Raw genomic sequence first — 22,820 nt, forward strand, 5'->3', positions numbered from 1 at the left:
GGACACTGGACTGTACGTCTTGAACCTCTCACATTGCCTTAAACTTAACTCCTGCAGAACTAAGCATTCCTTGCATTATCTTGACACACCAAATTAAAAGGTGACATTTTCACTCGGGAACCAGAGTGGAGAAATATGATTTCTTTCTTTCAGAATTTTGAGAGCGTGTGAATGTGCAGTTCGAGAAAAGCTGGTATTTTGATTTGTACTATTCATCCAGGCCAAACTGAAATATTATCAGAAACATGTTGAGTCGTTTTTCTACAGATTTCTATTTCCTTACCACCGGTCAAAAGTTTAGACGGAAAATATTTTTTTGTTATTGCATTTTCTCCCCGGTCCCTAAACGTCTTTGCTCCACGAAGAAAGAAGAAGCAGAGATGACAAGGAAAACTTTACACAGTTGTCAAACTAAATTGAAGCATTCATTCTATCGATTTACGACGTTCTGGTGAGCAAGGGTTGATTTAGTCTTCTAGGGCAACATATAATGACAGAAGAGAAGCTGTATGCATCTAATTATAGACAAAGTTGACTAACAATTAGAATACCAAAATGTTGGAAGTGATAAGCAGGAACATATCTAAAAACAGTCAAAAATAAATCCTGCAGACATGCCTGTCACTCTAACAGAGCTCCCAGAGTTCCTCTGTGGAGATTTGGGACCCTTCCGGTTTTCAGGTGTAGGTGAGTGAAAAGGGGGATACTGTAGAGCTCTTTCACCATCCACCCAACCTGTATTTTACTGCGGTCATGACTCCCGGTGAGGCGGTAATACGGTCACCAGAACAGCCCTAGTTAAAGATGTTGATTTTCCTTCTGCAACGTCACTATAAACCCTGTGTTGAGGGCTACCTACACTAATTCATATAGCCCAGGCTAGGTGGCATAGCTGCAATTTGACAAGAGATGGACACATTCCATGAGCTAGCAAAAAAATATTTGGCCCCCTAAGAGTGAGCGGAGGATAATGATGCGCGTGTTGACTCATAACCAGTGGTCAACCGTGGTTATATCAGCGGGGCGGACGAGTTTACGGTCACTAAATATTGTGTGGATGAAGGGTTGAAAAAAAGAGAGAATACAATTCATTAAAAACAAGGTGTAGGTGAGTAAAAGGGGACACGGTAGAGCTCTTTCACCATCCACCCAACCTGTACTGTAGCTAGAAATAGGATTGTCAGCCCACCTGTCTATTGTAATAGGACTGTCCCCTGGGTACATACACCAACAGAAGCCATTTACGCTTGGGGCCCACTAGCCCGAGCCCTCAACTCCTTCCTGTGCTCAGGTGTTGTGGGGGGGAGGGGAGGTCACTTGGGGGACACTTTGTTTCGGAGGTCCCCATCACACACAGGTGAGGTGCATGCATGACATGGCGTTTTTGGATGTCATATTGTAAGGGGACTTCATCTCATCTCAATAGTTTTGGTATGTAATTTCGCGGCAGTTTTTTTTTTGTTGACCATGTCCTCACTGACGTTAAAGAGACGGGGTGGGAATCTCCCAGCTGTGTTCTACTACAACAACAAAACCTGCTGGTGAAGGGCTTCCCGGGTGGCGCAGTGGTTAAGGGCGCTGTACTGCAGCGCCAGCTGTGCCACCAGTGCGCCCAGGCTCTGTCGTAACCGGCCACGACCGGGAGGTCCGTGGGGGCGACGCACGATTGGCCTAGCGTCGTCCGGGTTAGGGAGGGCTTGGCCGGTAGGGATATCCTTGTCTCATCGCGCACCAGTGACTACTGTGGCGGGCCGGGCGCAGTGCGAGCTAACCAAGATTGCCAGGTGCACGGTGTTTCCTCCTCCGACACATTGGTGCGGCTGGCTTCCGGGTTGGATGCGCGCTGTGTTAAGAAGCAGTGCGGCTTGGTTGGGTTGTGTATCGGAGGACGCATGACTGTCAACCTTAGTCTCTCCCGAGCCCGTAGATAGTAGCTACTAAAAAAAAAAATGTATACCACGAAATTGGGGAGAAAAAGGGGTAAAATTAAATAAATACAAATCTGCCGGTGAAACCTCTAATCTGAGAGCAGGGGGGGGGGGGCTTATCTATACACACTACATGGGGTCACCGCAACGTTTTCAACCCGAACGGAAGGCCAGGGCCTGGGGCACAGTGTAGCCCCTCGTTGGGGACTTGACACAGGGTGAGAAGGGTATACTCACCATGAGCTCTGTTGACAGATGGAGGGCGGGGCTAGTGGAGGTGATCCATAGTGTTCTGGGAAGAGAAGAGGGAACACCAAAACATCATTACTAAAAACGCAGACAGAATAAAGGACGCAGCAATAATAGCATCACGGCCGGTCACCAAATCAGTGAGCTCAGTGGAGGAGATCCAGGCATACGAGGTCAATCAAGGGTCAGAGGTCATTTGAGAGAAGCTAGCGGTTTATTATTTCTTGTCCATCCAGTTCAATAGACAGGGAGATGAACAACATGGTTGTGATCAACAACTTTCTAACTGCGGGGGACCTGAGGTTTAAGTGTTTGTGACGGCGTCTGCCGGCGATGACAAAAGATAGAGGGCGAGCGAGCGAAAGATCGAGTGTGAGCGAGCAAGAGTTCGAGCGAGCGAAAGAGAGGGCGAGCGAGCGAGCAAAAGAGGGCGAGCGAGCAAAAGAGGGCATAAGAGAGCGTGCGACAGGAGTGGAGGAAGTGACCATTCTCCAGTAGTTTTGATGTTAAGAGGCCATGGGAGGGTTTTTAAAAAGTCTCCTCTGTCATGAGGATAATACAATCTGACACCAAAAGGGAAGGTGTCGTTGTGGTGGATTGAGAAAGAGAGAGGAGTGAAAGGGAAGGAAGGAGAGAGAGCAAGACACACACAGAAAAACAAATGTAGATAAAGCAAGAGAGGGCACCCAGCTGGCATTTACAGCACAACCACGGAAACAGGGCTGCACAAGAGCGACCCCCCATCAACTGCCAATGAGCTAATAAAAGCCTTGTTCTACTTTGAGAAGTACATTGCTGAGCTAGTGTTTAACTTCATGTTGTAATATGGTATATCCAGTGAGTATACACTCCCAATCCCCCACATTAACGTGTTGTAATATGGTATATCCAGTGAGTATACACTCCCAATCCTCCACATTGACTTACTTTGTCCTGGAGACGCAGGTGGGACATGCTGTGCTTCCTGTGAGGGGACAAAGTAGAGGCGACCAGCCTTAGTGACACGCACACGACAAGGGAGGCGTTCCCTCACAACAGACTACAACACTGATGATTAACGTATGTAGTGTAGGTGCTGTGAATGACTGACTAAGTGGAACACGCGTGTTTTTTTTGGGGGGGGGGGTTCTAAGTTGCTAGTAGAGTAGAACCCATGGCCTGAAGTGTTTAAGGATGAATACCTAAAGCTAATACAATAGTGTGTAGTTGCAGTAGGTTGTGCATCTCAGGCAACACAGAGGGCCTTCAGGCTCACCTTGACTGGGAAGGAGAACTTGGAGGGCTCAACTGTGCTGGGCGTCTGGATGGCAGTCAGGAGAGGAGGCCAGGAGTGGGTCATTTCCTGAAGGAGGCAGAGAGAGAGGGGAGTCAACCCAGTGAGGAGGACTAACTACCCTACCCAGCAGGACCCAGAGAGGACTAACTACCCAACCCAGGAGGACCCAGTGAGGAGGTCGAGGAGGACTAACTACCCTACCCAGCAGGACTAACTACCCTACCCAGCAGGACCCAGTGAGGAGGACGAGGAGGACTAACTACCCTACCCAGCAGGACCCAGAGAGGACTAACTACCCTACCCAGCAGGACCCAGTGAGGAGGTCGAGGAGGACTAACTACCCTACCCAGCAGGACCCAGTGAGGAGGACGAGGAGGACTAACTACCCTACCCAGCAGGACCCAGTGAGGAGGATGAGGACTAACTACCCTACCCAGCAGGACCCAGTGAGGAGGTCGAGGAGGACTAACTACCCTACCCAGCAGGACCCAGAGAGGAGGACTAACTACCCTACCCAGCGAGGAGGACTAACTACCCTACCCAGCGAGGAGGACTAACTACCCTACCCAGCAGGACCCAGAGAGGAGGACTAACTACCCTACCCAGCAGGACTCAGTGAGGAGGATGAGGAGGAGTAATTACCCTATCCAGCAGGACGAGGAGGACTAACTACCCTATCCAGCAGGACCCAGTGAGGACGAGGAGGACGAACTACCCTATCCAGCAGGACGAGGAGGACTAACTACTCTATCCAGCATGACGAGGAGGACTAACTACCCAACCCAGCAGGACCCCTATGACTCATTCATACAGCACATGAAGTGGGGTTCTGTCCTGAATAAATGCTAGCTAGCTCTTTAAACATGGGTTGGATTTAACACAGGAATGTGAAAAGTGGCCATGTGCTCAGCAACTAAATCCCTCTTTTAGCCACGATGATAATGAACACTAGCAAACTGAGCAACCTCCACCTCTACATGATTCATTAGTAAAGATTTGAGAAGTGCTTACCCTCAGAATGTCTTCCACACAGTCAGCTTCATGTGACAGCGTCTGGAAGGCAGCACAACACTATTTGAGTGACACAGAAACCAGCCAATAGGGGAAGCTTGAACAAAACACATACATGCATGGTGGTAAATGCACTGAAACAACTACGATCAAGTGACTTTCCCTCAGGGCACACCCCTGATACAGTCCAGTGAGCTTGAGAAGAGGCCCCTTCTCAGAGGTCAGACTGAGGCCAGGACAGGGTGTGTGTGTGTGTGTGTGTGTGTGTGTGTCATCCATGATTGGAATCTCAGAGCTCAAAGATGGTCACAGGATTTCAGTTCAAGTTCGGACAATCAAAGAATTTGCCTTTTTGGGTTGACTTTCATATTTAACAGCTTGCCTTTTTAGTTCTTCTCTCGTCATTGTAAGTCACACAAAAATAATACATGTTCAAGATTTGGGATAATTGTTTACAGCAATGTTTTAAGTTGTTTCTTATAAGAACAGCAATGTCTTGAGTGCACAGACATGTCAACTAAGGCTTACATGATTTAGGCTATTCATTGATAGGAATGTAAAAAAAGGCAGGAACGATGTAGCGTGCATCAAATTATTTGATCAGATTAACATTCTGGGACACATTCTGACAACACAAACAACAGTATTCTGTTGTCACTTCAGCTTAGTCAGCTGAGCCAAGCAGTTTTCAGTGAAACATTTCAACTGACTGGTTTCAGAAGCCAATAGAGTACCAAAGAAAGACTTTTAAAAGACGTAGGCCTAAATTACACCATGTCAGGGATTTTTCTGCCATAGTAAATCCTTGGGCGGGTCACCTAAGTGTTTTTTTAGGGTCGCCTAAGTCCAAACAGTGTTAAAATCTTTAAAAAAATAAAAACTATACATTGGGATGAAAATATGCTTTCAAGTGTAAACTTAAACTACTACAACCAGATATAAAACGCGTAGATATCTAAACACCTAGAAAAGATCATGGACCAGTATATTATTAAATAACCATCTTTGGGAACTAACAAATCACCAAAATAAAAGCTAGACCAGGGGTTCCCAAACATATTTGACCCGTGACCCCATTTTGATAAATAAAATAAATATATATATATATATAGAGAGAGAGAGATGTGACCACACTATGTAGAAAAGTGATATAATCTAGTGGCAATTTTTTTAAATAAAATTTTTGTAAATATATATTTTTTAAAAAATTGGGGTTATGACAGTCAATTAGAAATCAGTCTAGCAGTACTTTTATTGTGAAAGAACTATGGTTTGAAGTGACTGAAATCACATCAGAAAGGTTTTGGGAAGTTCAGAAGATCATCAGGCAATCATTTAAAAAATAAATAAAAAATCTGTGTAGAAAAGCAGCTCATCATTGAGGTTCTTTCCCCCCAGTCTTAGTGTCTGTGTTTTCGTCCACTCTGTTCTAATGAAGCTTGTGGGCATTGTAGACTCAAACAGAAGGCATATACAGTGCACTAGGGAAAGTATTCAGACCCCCCGTCAATTTACACACAATACCACACAACGACAAGACGAATGAAAAATAAAAACAGGAAATATCATATTTACAAAAGTATTCAGACCCTTTACTCAGTACTTTGTTGAAAAGCACCTTTGGCAACAATTACAGCCGAGTCTTCTTGGGTATGACGCTACTAGCTTGGCACGCCTGTATTTGGGGAGTATCTCCCATTCTTCTCTGCAGATCCTCTCAACCTCTGTCTGGTTAGATGGGGAGCATTGCTGCACAGCTATTTTCAGGTCTCTCCAGAGATGGTCGATCTGGTTCATGTCTGAGCTCTTGCTTGGCCACTCAAGGACATTCAGAGACTTGCCCCGAAGCCACTCATGTGTTGTCTTGACTGTGTGCTTAGGGTCATTGTCCTGTTGGAAGGTGAACCTTTACCCCAGTCTGAGGTCCTGAGCAGGTTTTCATCAAGGATCTCAGCTATTTTCAGGTCTTTCAGGAGATGTTCGAATGGGTTCAAGACCGGGCTCTGGTTGGGCCACTCAAAGAGCAGGTTTTCATCAAGGATCACTCTGTACTTTGCTCAACTGATCTTTCCCTTGATCCTAACTAGTCTCCCAGTCCCTGCCGCTGAAAAACATCCCCACACAGGCACGTTCACGCAGATGAGCAGAGACCCTGGGCATCATTCCTTTGGTGTTTTTCAGAGTCAGTAGAAGGCCTCTTTAGTGTCCTATGTTTTCATAACTGTGACCTTAACAGCTTACAGACGGTAGGCAATTAACCGTTCTACAGGTGCATGTTCATTAATTGTTTATGGTTCATTGAACAAGCATGGGAAACAGTGTTTAAACCCTTTACAATGAAGATCTGTGAAGTTATTCGGATTTTTACAAATTATCTTATCTTTGGAAGACGGGGTCCTGAATAAGGGACGTTTCTTTTATTGCCAAGTTCATATTTGACAACATTTACTTCTCTACATTCCTAAAGAAAATAAACATACTTTTTAAATCCATACATTTTCACTAACAACCAAAAGTACTTTTTTTGAATGCTTAGCAGGACAGGAAAAATTGTCAAATATATGCATTCATCAAGAGAACATCCCTGGTCATCCCTACTGCCTCTGATCTGATGGACTCACTAAACAGAGAACATCCCTGGTCATCCCTACTGCCTCTGATCTGATGGACTCACTAAACACAAATGCTTTGTTTGTAAATTATGTCTGAGTGTTGGATAGCCAGGGGCTATCCGTAATATTATTATTTAAAATGTTTTAAGTGCCATCTAGTTTGCTTAACATAAGGAATTTGAAATGATTTATACTCTTACTTTTGATACCTAAGTATATTTAAAACTTTTTTTTAAAAGGGTGACTTCCATTTTTACTAGAATCATTTTCTATTAAGGTATCTTTACTTTTACTCAAGTATGACAATATGGTACCTTTACTGAGGAGTGGCTTCCGTCTGGCCACTCTACCATAAAGGCCTGCTTGGTGGAGTGCAGCAGATTTTTGTAAAATCTAAAAATGTAGAAATGTTCTGAATATTTGAGTTTAACTGAGAAGTGCAGTAACAGCATGTTAAATTCTGCAGTAGATGCCTAAAACTATGGAACCCATCCTAATCACCAACTTTTTAATATATTTATTTATTTATTTATACCGTCAACATATCCTATTTGTATGGTCTTTCATTTGTAACATTGTGTGGTGATTTCAGAGGTGTCACCACGGGTTCCAGAGGTAGTGGGGAAATTGTTTTTAACCTAACCAACTCCAGACCCTTTACACCGACAAAGAGACAACTGCGATTGGACAAAAATGTACAGGGCTGACTGAACTGGCTGTATGCAGGGTTGCATCGTGAAGGCCTTTGCATCTGTAATTAAAAAATTTAAAAAAACTCAGTATTTCATCACTATTGCATTGATTGATTCATTCCAGTCAATCATCTTGGATTAAAAAGAAGTAGGTAGCCTAACCACCTGAAGCTTGAATATAAACCAAATTTGACCATTCACATTCTCAGAACACAAATAAAATGGGCCTATTTTAAGCTATAAATATAATTGCTTCCCTCTGGACCAGATGGGCTCTAGGCTTCCTGCACCTGTGGTTGTCGTCAGCTCTAGGCTACCTGTGGTTGTCGTCAGCTCTAGGCTACCTGTGGTTGTCGTCAGCTCTAGGCTACCTGTGGTTGTCGTCAGTAGGCTGCTCTAGGCTACCTGTGGTTGTCGTCAGCTCTAGGCTACCTGTGGTTGTCCTCAGTAGGCTGCTCTAGGCTACATGTGGATGTCATCAATAGGCTGCTCTAGGCTACATGTTGTTGTCGTCAGCTCTAGGCTACCTGTGGTTGTCGTCAGTGTGCTGCTCTAGGCTACCTGTCGTTGTCGTCAGTAAGGTGCTCTAGGCTACCTGTGGTTGTCGTCAGTAGGCTGCAGTTGATCAGACGGCAGAACGTTGACAAATCCTTTTTGGTGGTGGGTATAGCTTCCATATGAAAACAGTCTGATGCAAATCTGCAGTGAATTCACTTACACCCCCGTTTTCCGTCACAATTTTATTTTGCCATATGTAATGTTTTGCATGACATTGCTAAAAATGCAGTCTGGTTTGTTGTAATGTTGTACAGTAAGTGTACTGTAACGATTAAGCCTCTCATATGAATATGCATTTTTTTTATAGGCTAATGTTACTTGATGACGACATGCTGTTAGCAACTCTGAGCTTTTGTCTTGAAGCTAAAAATGAAAAGGAGTGTAGCCTACAGACAAGAAGAATAACCCCCTCGTCTGCACATGCTTGTTAATGGTTACATTACTCAAGAGTGTAATGTGGTATGTGGTTAAGATGAAGTCGCTTGCATAGTTCAAGCACCCCTCTACACACAACAGTGAGTTAATTAGTTTTATTCAGCCGTGTAGGTGTTTCATTTGTTTTGTCTGTCAGACTGACTCATCAACATAACAGCACTCAGACGCTTACCCAACGACTCCTAGGCTACGTCCCCAAATTCCCCATATAGAGCACTATTTTTGACCAGGGCCCTACGGTTTCTAATCAAAAGTAGTGCACTATGTAGGGGATAGGGTGCCATTTTGGGACAAACACCACAAAAAAAAACAGTAGAATGTCAAACCACAGGCAATTACAATCAGACTTCTCTCCTCAGACTACTGCTGCACCATAACAGTGGTTAGGGGTTAGTGCCTAACAACTACTGTACTCCAACATACCATCTTGGAAGTTAAATATTTGTTTATAAAAAAACTATGGAAGGGATTATGTCCCCGATACGGTCTTCTCAACAACAAAAAGCTTCAGCATAAAACATGGTGTTGTGTGACAAGTCTTTCACTGTTTAACCCACCCCCCGCCTCCTCAGGTTTCCATGTTTCAGATAAGAGGACTAAAAGTGGTCTTCACTCAGGTCACAGCGATAGTTACATAAGGTGGTGATGACAAAGCAAATGTATTGTGCTGCTGAAGGGAGGGCTGAGTGGAGAACTGCTGCTGGCAAGCTCTCAGTGGCAGCTGAGGTCAATAGCTGCCTGGCTGGCTACCACACAAACAGCACTAAGCGTGGAGGGGTGGGCTTTTCTCTCTGTTGGAGTGAACAATGCCACACCGCAGCACAAACACAGCCTGGACCGGAGAGCCACTTAATACTTAGCCAACCAGTGCTGACTAGGTCATTAAATGTAGATAGACACACATCAAGGGTTCCAGGATTTAGAAGAGGAGAGTGTGTGTTCGCTGGCTACTACTGCTCAGACAGAACTACACCACCTGGAGCTGGGCAAAGAGAGAGGGGCATCCCAACCTAACATGTAAATCAAAGTTTATACAGTGGGGCAAAAAAGTATTTAGTCAGCCACCAATTGTGCAAGTTCTCCCGCTTAAAAAGATGAGGCCTGTAATTTTCATCATAGGTTACACTTCAACTATGACAGACAAAATGAAAAAAAAAAAAAAAAAGAAAATCACATTGTAGGATGATTTTTAATGAATTTATTTGCAAATTATGGTGGAAAATAATTATTTGGTCACCTACAAACAAGCAAGATTTCTGGCTCTCACAGACCTGTAACAACTTCTTTAAAAGGCTCTTCTGTCCTCCACTCATTACCTGTATTAATGGCACCTGTTTGAACTTGTTATCAGTATAAAAAGACACCTGTCCACAACCTCAAACAGTCACACTCCAAACTGCACTATGGCCAAGACCAAAGAGCTGTCAAAGGACACCAGAAACAAAATTGTAGACCTTCACCAGGCTGGGAAGACTGAATCTGCAATTGGTAATCAGCTTGGTTTGAAGAAATCAACTGTGGGAGCAATTATTAGGAAATGGAAGACATACAAGAACACTGATAATCTCCCTTGATCTGGGCCTCCACGCAAGATCTCACCCTGTGGGGTCAAAATGATCACAAGAACGGTGAGCAAAAATCCCAGAACCACACGGGGGGACCTAGTGAATGACCTGCAGAGAGCTGGGACCAAAGTAACAAAGCCTACCATCAGTAACACACTACGCCACCAGGGACTCAAATCCTGCAGTGCCAGAAGTGTCCCCCTGCTTAAGCCAGTACATGTCCAGGCCCGTCTGAAGTTTGCTAGAGAGCATTTGGATGACCCAGAAGAAGATTGGGAGAATGTCATATGGTCAGATGGTAGAAACTCAACTCGTCGTGTTTGGAGGACAAAAAATGCTGAGTTGCATCCAAAGAACATCACACACCAAAATACCAGCAACAGTGTGTGAAAACCTTGTGAAGACTTACAGAAAACGTTTGACCTCTGTCATTGCCAACAAAGGGTATGTATATAACAAAGTATTGAGATAAACGTTTGTTTTTGACCAAATACTTATTTCCCCCCATAATATGCAAATAAATTCATTAAAAATCCTACAATGTGATTTTCTGGATTTTTTTTCTCATTTTGTCATAGTTGAAGTGTACCTATGATGAAAATTACAGGCCTCCCTCATCTTTTTAAGTGGGAGAACTTGCACAATTGGTGGCTGACTAAATACTTTTTTGCCCCACTGTATATGGCATACAGAGATTTGTGGACGCAGGTGCAGCGAAATGCTTAAGTTTCTAGCTACAACAGAGCAGCAATATCTAGCAACACACACATCCACAAGTTTATAAAATAATTAAGACAGAATGAGCAGTATAAAAAAGAGCAATGCGAGTCCGGAATATAAATACACTGCTCAAAAAAATAAAGGGAACACTTAAACACAATGTAACTCCAAGTCAATCACACTTCTGTGAAATCAAACTGTCCACTTAGGAAGCAACACTGATTGACAATAAATTTCACATGCTGTTGTGCAAATGAAATTATAGGCAATTAGCAAGACACCCCCAATAAAGGAGTGGTTCTGCAGGTGGTGACCACAGACCACTTCTCAGTTCCTATGCTTCCTGGATGATGTTTTGGTCACTTGAATGCCGGCGGTGCTTTCACTCTAGTGGTAGCATGAGACGGAGTCTACAACCCACACAAGTGGCTCAGGTAGTGCAGCTCATCCAGGATGGGACATCAATGCGAGCTGTGGCAGGGTTTGCTGTGTCTGTCAGCGTAGTGTCCAGAGCATGGAGGCGCTACCAGGAGACAGGCCAGTACATCAGGAGACGTGGAGGAGGCCGTAGGAGGGCAACAACCCAGCAGCAGGACCGCTACCTCCGCCTTTGTGCAAGGAGGAGCAGGTTCCTCCTAATGCAAGACAATGCTAGACCTCATGTGGCTGGAGTGTGTCAGCAGTTCCTGCAAGAGGAAGGCATTGATGCTATGGACTGGCCCGCCCGTTCCCCAGACCTGAATCCAATTGAGCACAGCTGGGACATCATGTCTCGCTCCATCCACCAACGTCACGTTGCACCACAGACTGTCCAGGCGTTGGCGGATGCTTTAGTCCAGGTCTGGGAGGAGATCCCTCAGGAGACCATCCGCCACCTCATCAGGAGCATGCCCAGGCGTTGTAGGGACGTCATACAGGCACGTGGAGGCCACACACTACTGAGCCTCATTTTGAGTTGGATCAGCCTGTAGTGTGGTTTTCCACTTTAATTTTGAGTGTGACTCCAAATCCAGACCTCCAATGGGTTGATGAATTTGATTTCCATTGATAATGTGTGATTTTGTTGTCAACACATTCAACTATGTAAAGAAAAAAGTATTTAATAAGAATATTTCATTCATTCAGATCTAGGATGTGTTATTTTAGTGTTCCCTTTATTTTTTTGAGCAGTATATATATATATATATATATATATATATAAATATAAATATAATTAATAATATAAATACGAAAGGGTTCCGTATTTCACTGAAAGAATAAAACGTTTTGTTTTCGAAATGATAAGTTTCCGGATTTGACCATACTAATATTAACCTAAGGCTCGTATTTCTGTGTTTTATTATATTATAATTAAGTCTATGATTTGATAGAGTAGTCTGACTGAGCAGTGGTCGGCAGCAGCAGGCTCGTAAGCATTAATTCAAACAGCACTTTAATGCATTTGCCAGCAGCTCTTCACAATGCTTCAAGCATTGTGCTGTTTATGACTTCAAGCCTATCAACTCCCGAGATTAGGCTGGCGATTAGAACACCTATTAGAACATCCAATAGTCAAAAGGTATATATGAAATACAAATGGTATAGAGAGAAATTATCTACTATCTACCTCACTTATCTATTATTTCTCACTTGCTTTGGCAATGTTAACACATGTTTCCCATGCCAATAAAGCCCTTGAATTGAATCTAAATAGTATAATAACTACAACCTAAAACTTCTTACCTGGGAATATTGAAGACTCATGTTAAAAGGAACCACCAGCATTTCATATGTTCTCATGTTCTGAGCAAGGAACTTAAACGTTAGCTTTCTTACATGGCACATATCGCGCACTCTTTCATTCAGTATTGTTGTAATTGTCATTATTACAAATATATATTAAAATAAATGTAAAAATAGTTTAAAAACCATAATCGCCCGACCTCTAATATCAATACATACACACAAACTATCTAAATAAGGGAGAGGCCGTGTGTCATGTGGTGTCAATGTATCCGTAAAAAAAAAAAAAAAGAGGTTTGCTGTTAATTTGAGCAATATGAGATGGAACAGAGTTGCATGCAATAAGGGCTCTATATAATACTGAATGCCTTCTTGAATTTGTTCTGGATTTGGGGACTGTGAAGAGACCCTTGGTGGCATATCTGGTGTGGTAAGTGTGCGTTTCAGAGCTGTGCTTTATCAACACTTTCTTATAAAAAGAAGAAGTGATGCAGACAGTCGCTACTCAATTCTTAGCCAAGAGAGACTGGCATGCATAGTATTTATAGTAGTATAGTATTTATAATCAGCTCTCTGATTACAATGGGCCAGCTAAAGCTTAACCGTATTTTCTAGCAGCACTTGACCACATGACTGGACAATAATCAAGATAAAACTAGAGACGGCAGGATTTGTTTTGTGTAGTGTGTCAAAAAAGCAGAACATCTACTACGGACTGACCTTTCCCTATCTTTACAACCACTGAATCTATATGTTCTAACCATGACAGTTTACAAGCCAAAGTTACAACAAGCAATTTAGTTTCCTCAACTTGTTCAACAGCCACACCATTCACTACCAGATTCATCTCAATTGGGTTGAGGTTGGGCGATTGTGGAGGCCAGGTCATCTGATGCAGCACTCATCACTCTCATTCTTGGTCAAATAGCCCTTACACAGCCTGGAGGTGTGCTGGGTGATTGTCCCTTTGAAAAACAAATGATAGTGGGACTAAGCGCAAACCAGATGGGATGTCGCTGCAGAACGCTGTGGTAGCGTGTGCCTTGAATTCTAAATAAATCAGTGTCACGAGCAAAGCACCATCACACCACCACCTCCATGCTTCACGGTGGGAACCACACATGTGGAGATCATCCGTTCACCTACTCTGCGTCTCACAAAGACAAAGCTCAGATTTCCACCGGTCTAATGTCCATTGCTCGTGTTTCTTGGCCCCAGCAAGTCTCTACTTATTGGCGTCCTTTAGTTGTGGTTCCTTTGCAACAATTTGACCATGGGGCGGCAGGGTAGCCTAGTGGTTAGAGCGTTGGACTAGTAACTGGAACGTTGCAAGTTCAAATCCCCGAGCTGGCAAGGTACAAATCTGTCGTTCTGCCCCTGAACAGGCAGTTAACCCACTGTTCCTAGGCCGTCATTGAAAATAAGAATTTGTTCTTAACTGACTTGCCTGGTTAAATAAAGGTTAAAAAAAATAAAAATGACATAAGTTTCTTATTTTTGTTAAGTTTAGTCACAATTTCCAGTAAGTGAGCCAGACTTAGCCAGTCCTTTTGACCCCCCTCCCCTCCAACATCTTTCAACCATACCATTTTTCCATTCCTCATCAATCCATGGAGCCAGTTTAAAAAGTTAGTTTAACAGTTGCATGTTTATCAATAATTGGAAGAAGCCATTTCATAAATTCAATAAAAAGGTGTAGTGTCTGGATGTTCCTTATTAAAATCACATCAGACCAACACATTTTTTTTTACATCATTCACATAGTCTTAGATCATAGAAAGGTTTTTGCTGTGACTATTTTAGGCCCAGCTTTAGGAACCTTGGTTGTCCTAGATCTAGTCACTATATTGTCATCATTACATCCAATGTGTGTCTATACAGCTTTAGAAGAGAGTTCTTACAGTATTAGTAAAAATGTGATCAATGCATGTGGACGATCTTGTTCCTGTCGTGTTTGTAAACACCCTGGTAGGTTGATTAATAACCTGAACCAGATTACAGGCACTGGTTAGTGAAGATTCCTCTTGAGCAGACAGCTTGATGAAAGACAGCCAATATTCAGGTCCAAAAGAAAGTACACCTCGTGTTTACACCATCGGGCATTTCACACACATTAGATACTGACTGTTGGCACTTGGTGGCATATAGCAACACCCCAAAATAATAGGCTTTAGATGAGGCAGGTGAACCTGCAACCACAACACTTCACATGAGATTTTCTCTAAGCGTTACTGGGATATGGCTCTGAATATATATAGCAACACCTCCCCCATAAGCATTCCTGTTACTACTGCTGTATCAAGTTAATTATCTAAGAGAGTCTCAGAAACGACTAATATATGTATGCTATCAGATGTTAGCAAGTTATTTATTTTTTTAACCTTTATTTAACTAGGCAAGTCAGTTAAGAACAAATTCTTATTTCCAATGACGGCCTAGGAACAGTGGGTTAACTGCCTGTTCAGGGGCAGAACAACAGATTTGTACCATGTCAGCTCAGGGGTTTGAACTTGCAACCTTCCGGTTACTAGTCCAACGCTCTAACCACTAGGCTACGCTGCATGAACCTTATTTCTAAGGTTACATATTAATATGGGCTATTTTCAGCCCTTTCTTGGGTAGCTTCTCCAAGATAGACATAATATGGAAAAGAGCAAACAAAGCAAAATATACATTTAGGCCATTAATCATTTAGTGTGTGTGTGTGTGTGTGTGTGTGTGTGTGTGTGTGCGCGCTGCAGCGTTGAAGCTACGTTACCCATAGGCTTGGCTCTCTCATTCCTTCCAGCTCTTTCCAGAACCGCTACCTTGTCCTTGAACCTCAGGAACTTGGCGACTATCGGCCTGGGCCTGTCACCTGAGCCAGTGGTGGGTTTTCCAGTCCTATGGGCACACTCCAACTCATATCTTCCTGTGGTATATCTTCAGTTTCTCCGAGACAATTTCCCTCACTTTGTCCAGACTCCGTCCAATCTGGCGTAAGTTAACCATTTAGCTTTCTAGCTAACTAGCTAGTAAATTAGGTATACTAATCTATAAATTAGGGCCTAATAAAAAAAGGTATTTAAATGGACTAATTTCCTTTTATGAATTGTAACTCAGTAAAATCATTGAAGTTTGTTCTTCAGTATAGATAATGTATGGAAAAAACAGTCTACAATGTACATATGAAGTGGGTAAAACAGTATGTAAACATTATTCAAGTGACCAGTGTTCAATGACTATGTATATAGGGCAGCAGTCTCTAAAGGGACCGTGTCTAAGGTTCTGGGAAGGGTACCAAGGCCGGCTAATGATGACTAACAGCCTGGAGATAAACAGCTTCTTTCAGTCTCTCGTTCCCAGATTTGATGCACCTGTACTGTCTCTGCCTTCTAGATGGTAGCAGGGTGAACAGGCCATGGCTCAGGTGGCTGAGGTCCTTGGCCTTCTTGTGACACCGGGTGCTGTAGATCTCCTGGAGGGCAGGCAGTGTGAGGTTGCAGGCGGTGCAGAATGCTCTCATTGGTGCATCTGCAGAAGTTTGTGAGAGTCTTATGGGTCAAGCCAAATTTCTTCAGCCTCTTGAAGGGGGGGGGCAGGGGGCGGTCGTTTTGACAATATCGCAATATAATTTTTGCGCTAGTTGGCTGCATCTGAACCGAAATACCAGTATTTTTCCTTCATAGCTTATTCTCCATCTTGTTTTTAAATAGGGAGCAGAAAAAATGTCTGCGCTAGTTATTTCCATGACTGATCAAAACTAGTTCTCATGTCTCCATCTTGTCCCTCTGCAGCAGACATATGGTGAGCAATGTTTGGAACATCGAATTACAATATATAGAGTCATAACACACATTGTATCAGCACCGAAGTATCATGATAATATGGTACCACGTGGTCCCTGGCAGTCCTACAGTGTGCCTCGAAATGTCAAATTAGTATTTTTTTTCTTCTTTTTACTCCGTAGCCAAGATGAATCATATTTACTGCCAACACGACACACCCTTCTTTCCAAACCCCATACTACTGTAGAATCAGCCACCAGACTACTGCTCAACCACATTCCAACACACACACACGACTAACCAACGCTGGGGATCTAGGATGGGGTACAATGGCATGGACTGTTTCCAAACAGGAACCAGGTCTGGATCACAATAAACAATCACCATAGCAACACCAGCTCACTGCTTTCAATATGTGTACCGAACAGGCAGTATAGTATAGCTACTTTGAGTATTGCAGTTCTAGGTGGAGACTTAGGCTGTGTTTACATAGGCAGCCCAATTATAGACAAAAGATCTGATTGGTTAAAAGACCAAATAGTAGAAAAACATCAGAATTCGGCTGAATACAGTCTTAGAAATATACAACTGTGATAAAAATCTAGGAATCTGTTTGGCCTACCTTGAGTTTGGCCAGTGGCTACAGAGAAGCCTCCTCAACAACCATGCATTACTACTGACTTCGATTGTCTCACTGCGTGTTAACAAGCACCAGACTGCCGGGCACGATGACAGTGTGCGTGTTTTGCTGAAGTGCAAAGCCACACAAAACACACCCATTTCTCAGAGCGCCTTTTACTTCAGCCTCGTCACTGACCCCAAAATAAGACTTTCCTGACTGTCCCCACTACTAAGCATACGTCATTATGTCCAACATGTGTGCTACAGATCCAACGCATTACTATGTTTAGTCTCGGCTTCACTTCTGTTTATCAGTACTTTATTTAAAACATTTGCTGAGCGTATTGAAGACTGTTCACAAGCAAGCATTTCTTTAGTTTTAGTTCATAGGTCTATGTGGAAACTTATTGAACCAAACAGTTTCTCTCCGTACCTTCAGCCCCACTCAAAAAAGTTCCCAGGTGTCTCAGAGTCGGAGTTGCCCAGGCAAACAACCAGAGAGAGAGATTATTGTGCTAAATTCCATTGTTAAAATCGCAGAAGCATTACACTACTGTATGACTGAGGCAAGGCTTAGACAGCAGAGTAGAGCACAATGCTTCAAGTAGCCGGAGAGGGAGAGAGCAGGCAGCTTCCAAGCTCGATAACCAATGGAACCCCAGACACAAAAAAAAAAAAAAAAACACCTCTACATCACCCACTCTCCAGGACATTCACTATGGATTCAAATCAATGAAACATCAGGACTGCACGTGTGCAGTAGGACACAACATTGTGGAATGTTCAGATAGAAATATATAATCTAGAACAGATGTGCCTCTCTGACAATGACTAGGAGAGTTATCTGACCCCGTCAGCTCTATTCGTGTTCAGTTTGTAGAGTGAGGGTTGAGTTGAAGGTTCGGGGTTATGAGTCACTACACAGCTATCCTCTGCTGGATTAGCGCCCGCAATGGGTGGAAACGGCAGCCTGCCAAATCAGCACTGCTGGGTTAGCGTCCACGTGTACCAGGGCCAGGCGAGGCAGGGGCCAGGGCAGGGCGAGAAAGGGGTCCCCAACAATGAGCAGAGCTGCTGCAGGTGCAGCTTGGGCTGTGGGTAGGGAGGGTGAGAGGGGGTAGAGGGGGGGGGGGGGGGAAATTGGCCACATTCCACATAAGAGAGACGGTTAATATATTTGAATTGTGGACAAGCCTTGGAATGGCTGGATTATTAAAACTAATGACGTGTGTCGCTCTGCACTCAGAAGACGTCCTCACTGGGTGGAGAGAAAGTTGGAGAATAATCTTGGCTCAAAACAGTATCGTCAACAAGCTCAGCTCTTCCAGGGTTTATACATAGAAAAGTCTTGGAAGGGCAACATAAAAATAATAATAATCGTTAGGGAGAATCTAAAATTTAAAAAAAATGTCATGGTATGATTGGTTTTGTTATAATGTTTGAGTCACTCAGAATAAGAATACGGCATAAAGCATAGCAAAATGTGTAAATTAGCAGGAAACTAGTTTTAAAACAGTAAAGATTTCTCTCCGCCCCATGGCAAAATGTGAAGAACCACTTTAAAACAGTTAAATGTTCTCTGCTACCGAGGGGCTCTAAAATACTAGATCGGAGACCACGCCATTGGTCACACCCTGGCCATGCCCAACACCTAAGCCCCATTTTGATCCAGAAAAAACCCTGTGAAAACAACCTGAGGGAGAATTCTCTAGTCGGATTTGAGGCTTTCAGAGACATTATAAATCTGATCTGCAAGTATGATGAGGGCCGTGAGGTGATTAGTGGGGGGAATTAATTCATTGCATAGTGAATTTGTTAGGCCTACAAAAACATACAGTACCCGATTAGTCAAGTTGACTCAAGCAGGGTTGTAACAATTCACAGGAACATTTGAATCGGGGGCTGATGCATAAGTTCTTCATTCTTCTTCTTCTTCTTCTTCATTGAGTGACAACCCATGTCATTTCCTTGGTTACCGCCATCTATCCCCTGTTGAAAATTCTGTTTTACTGGAATAAAAGCGATGGGAGGCAAGTCATCTGGCTATACCTGCTGAACGGGGCTGATAATACATTTTATGTTGATTGTTTAATTTCACCATCAGCAATAGCTTTGGAAGCCATCATCATTGTCACATCCTTAGAAAGCATGAGCTCTTGAGTTGGGAAAATCTTTTGCAATACACCGACGCATGTCTTGTATTCAAGATCCTCAATGGCCTGGCTCCCCGTCCACTCAATATTTTTGTTAAACAGAAAACCCAGACATATGGCAGCAGATCCACAAGGTCTGCCATGAGAGGTGACTGTATAGTTCCCCTAAGGAAAAGCACCTTTAGTAAATCTGCATTCTCTGTGAGAGCTTCCCATGTCTGGAATACACTGCCATCAGACACACATAACTGCACCACATATCACACTTTCACAAAATGCTTGAAGACATGGCTAAAGGTCAATCAGATTTGTGAACATGGTCCCTAGCTGTGTGTTGCCACTCCATGTTGTCTGTTGTCTGTAGCTTGTGAGGTGTGGAAACACTTTGTTGCTTTTATGAATTTTGTCTTGCTGCTTTTTGTTTTATGCTGCTCTGTCTGTATGCTACGTCTTGCTTGTCCTATGTTGCTCTGTCTGTATGCTATGTCTTGCTTGTTCTGTTGCTATTGTCTATATTGTAATTGTTTTTAATAACCTGCCCAGGGACTGCGGTTGAAAATTAGCCGGTTGGCTAAAACCGGCACTTTTACTGAAATGTTGATTAATGTGCACTGTCCCTGTAAAAATAAAAATAAACTCAAACTCAAGTGTTTCTTAAAACAAAATCAGTGTATATGTTAATTTTTAGAGATGAAATTATCAACTAAACCCTGTATAACGAGGAATCTCTTTTGCGAGGCGCACTGCATGGACGAATCGAAAAGAGGATCACACCATATAAACTCCCAAACGGTCAAAACCATTCGATTGTGCTATATACAGTGCATTCGGAAAGTATTCAGACTTTGTTCAAATGTATTAAAATAAAAAATCCTCATCAACCTACACACAATACCCCATAATGTCATAGAGAAAACAGTTTAGAAATTTTAGCAAATGTATTCAAAACAATAACAGAAATACCTTATTTACATAAAGTATTCAGACCATTTGCTATGAGACTCGAACATTGAGCGCAGGTGCATCCCATTTCCATTGACCATCCTAGAGATGTTTCTACAACTTAATTAATTGGAGTCCACCTGTGGTAAATTCAATTGATTGGACATGATTTGGAAAGCCACACCCGTCTATATAATGTCCCACAGTTGACAGTGCATGTCAGAGCAAAAACCAAGTAATGAGATCGAAGGAATTGTCCTTAGAGCTCTGAGACAGTAATTGTGTCGAGGCACAGATCTGGGGAAGGGTACCAAAAAATGTCTGAAGCATTGAAGGTCCACACAGTGACCTCCATCATTCTTAAATGGAAGAAGTTTAGAACAACAAAGACCTAGAACTGGCCGCCTAGCCAAACTGAGCAATCGGGGGAGAAGAGCCTTGGTCAGTGAGGTGAACAAGAACCCGATGCTCACTTTGACAGAGCTCCATAGTTCCTCTGTGGATCTTAGATGGGAGAATCTTCCAGAAGGACAACCATCTCTGCAGCACTACACCAAGCAGGCCTTTATGGTGGATTGGCAGATGGAAGCCACATGACAGGCCACTTGGAGTTTGTCAAAAAGCACCGTAAGACTCATCTCAGACCATGAGAAACAAGATTCTCTGGTCTGATGAAACCAAGATTGAACTCTTTGGCCTGAATGCCAAGCGTCACATCTGGAGGAAACCTGGCACCATCCCTACGGTGAAGCATGGTGGTGGCAGCATCATGCAGTGGGGATGTTTTCAGCAGCAGGGACTGGGAGACTAGTCAGGATCCAGGGAAAAATGAATAGAGCAAAGTACAAAGAGATCCTTGATGAAAACCTGCTCCAGAGCGCTCAGGACCTCAGACTGGGGTGAAGGTTCACCTTCTAAACAGGACAACGACCCTAAGTACACAGCCAAGACAACGCAGGAGTGGCTTCGGGGCAAGTCTCTGAATGTCCTCAAGCGGTCAAGCAAGAGGTCAGACTTGAACCAGATCGACCATCTCTGGAGAGATCTGAACACTCCCCATCCAACCTGACAGAGCTTGAGAGGATCTGCAAAGAATGGGAGAAACTCTCCAAATACAGGTGTGCCAAGCTTTTAGCGTCATACAGAAGACTCGAGGCTGTAATCGCTGCCCCCCCCCCCAAAAAAAAGCTACATTGCCCCACCCCTTAATCTGACAGTGGGGTGGTAGATGTCTAGTATCCTTATAGTGCAAATCAGGTGCCTACATAGTACACACCATAGACATGCCATAGACATGCATCACATACACATATCCACCCAACCCAACCAGATCCAGCTCATACTCCCAGCTCGAGCCCAATCAGCAGCAGATCCATTTAGAATGGAACATGAAGGTTTATGCAACAAATGTCAGTGCATCGAATCGTATCAAACCGATTCATTCTCTAATCAAAACGCATCGTTCCTGCATACTATTAGTGCCCATGTACAGAGCCTTCAGGAAGTATTCACACCCCTTGACTTTTTCCACATTTCGTTGTGTCTGAAATTAAAATTGATTGAGATTTTTGGTCACTGGCCCCCACACACACAATATCCCCATAATGTCAAAGTGGAATTATGGTGTGTTTTTTTTTGTATAAACACAATAAAAATGAAAAAGCTCAGTCAATAAGTATTCAACTACTTTGTTCAGGAGTAAAAATGTACTTAACTTAGTCACATACGTTACATGGGCTCACTGTGTGCAAAGTGTTAAACGTGATTTTTGAATGACTACTTCATCTCTGTACCCCACACACATACAATTATCTGTAAGGTCCCTCAGTCGAGCAGTGCATTTCAAACACAGATTCAACCACAAAAGACCAGGGAGAGTTTTCAATAACTCACAAAGAAGTGCACCTATTGGTAGATGGGTAAAACAAATTCTAAAATAACTTGACAAATATCCCTTTGAGCATGGTAAAGTTATTAATTACACTTTGGATGGTGTATCAATACACAGTCACTACAAAGATAAAGGCGTCCTGTCACCAGAGAGGAAGGATTTCAGCATGAGGTCAATGGTGTCTTTAAAACAGTTACTGGGTTTAAAGGCTGTTATAGGAGAAAACGGATCAACATAGTTAACTCCACAAGACTAACCTAATTGACAAAGAACAAAGCCTGTATAGATTTTTTTTTTTTTTTTTACAAATATTACAAAACATGCATCCTGTTTGCAACAAGGCACTAAAGTAATACTGCAAAGTATTCATTTCATTTTTTTTCATGTTTGGGGCAAATCCAATACAACACATTACTGAGTACCACTCTATATTTTCAAGTAGCGGCTGCATTATGTTATGGGCATGCTTGTAATTGTTAAGGACTGAAGCAGGTTTATCAAGATAATAAAAGGGAATTGAGCTCAGCTCAGGAAAAATCCTAGAGGAAAACCTGGGTCAGTCTGCTTTCCACCCGGGAGATTAATTCAACTTCCAGCAGGACAATAACCTAAAACTAGAGGTTGACCTATTAAATCTGCATGGCTGATTTCAAGTTTTGATAACAGATCGGTAAATTG

The 22,820-nt window shown here is 43.0% G+C and overlaps 1 protein-coding gene across 2 annotated transcripts in view; it reads right to left on the reverse strand.

Annotated features, from left to right (window-relative positions):
* Positions 1-22,820, reverse strand: part of LOC109893611 (AF4/FMR2 family member 1-like) — a 62,783-nt gene that overhangs the window by 20,248 nt on the left and 19,715 nt on the right. For both annotated transcript variants that reach the window (XM_031826084.1, XM_031826083.1), the window contains exons 4-7: positions 4,465-4,506; positions 3,433-3,519; positions 3,105-3,141; positions 2,166-2,220 (exon numbers count right to left, since the gene is read on the reverse strand). In XM_031826084.1, the coding sequence (XP_031681944.1) occupies positions 2,166-2,220; positions 3,105-3,141; positions 3,433-3,519; positions 4,465-4,506 (221 nt within the window). The remainder of the gene's footprint in view (positions 1-2,165; positions 2,221-3,104; positions 3,142-3,432; positions 3,520-4,464; positions 4,507-22,820) is intronic.

Source organism: Oncorhynchus kisutch, linkage group LG6, assembly GCF_002021735.2.
Source record: "Oncorhynchus kisutch isolate 150728-3 linkage group LG6, Okis_V2, whole genome shotgun sequence".
NCBI lineage: Eukaryota > Metazoa > Chordata > Actinopteri > Salmoniformes > Salmonidae > Oncorhynchus > Oncorhynchus kisutch.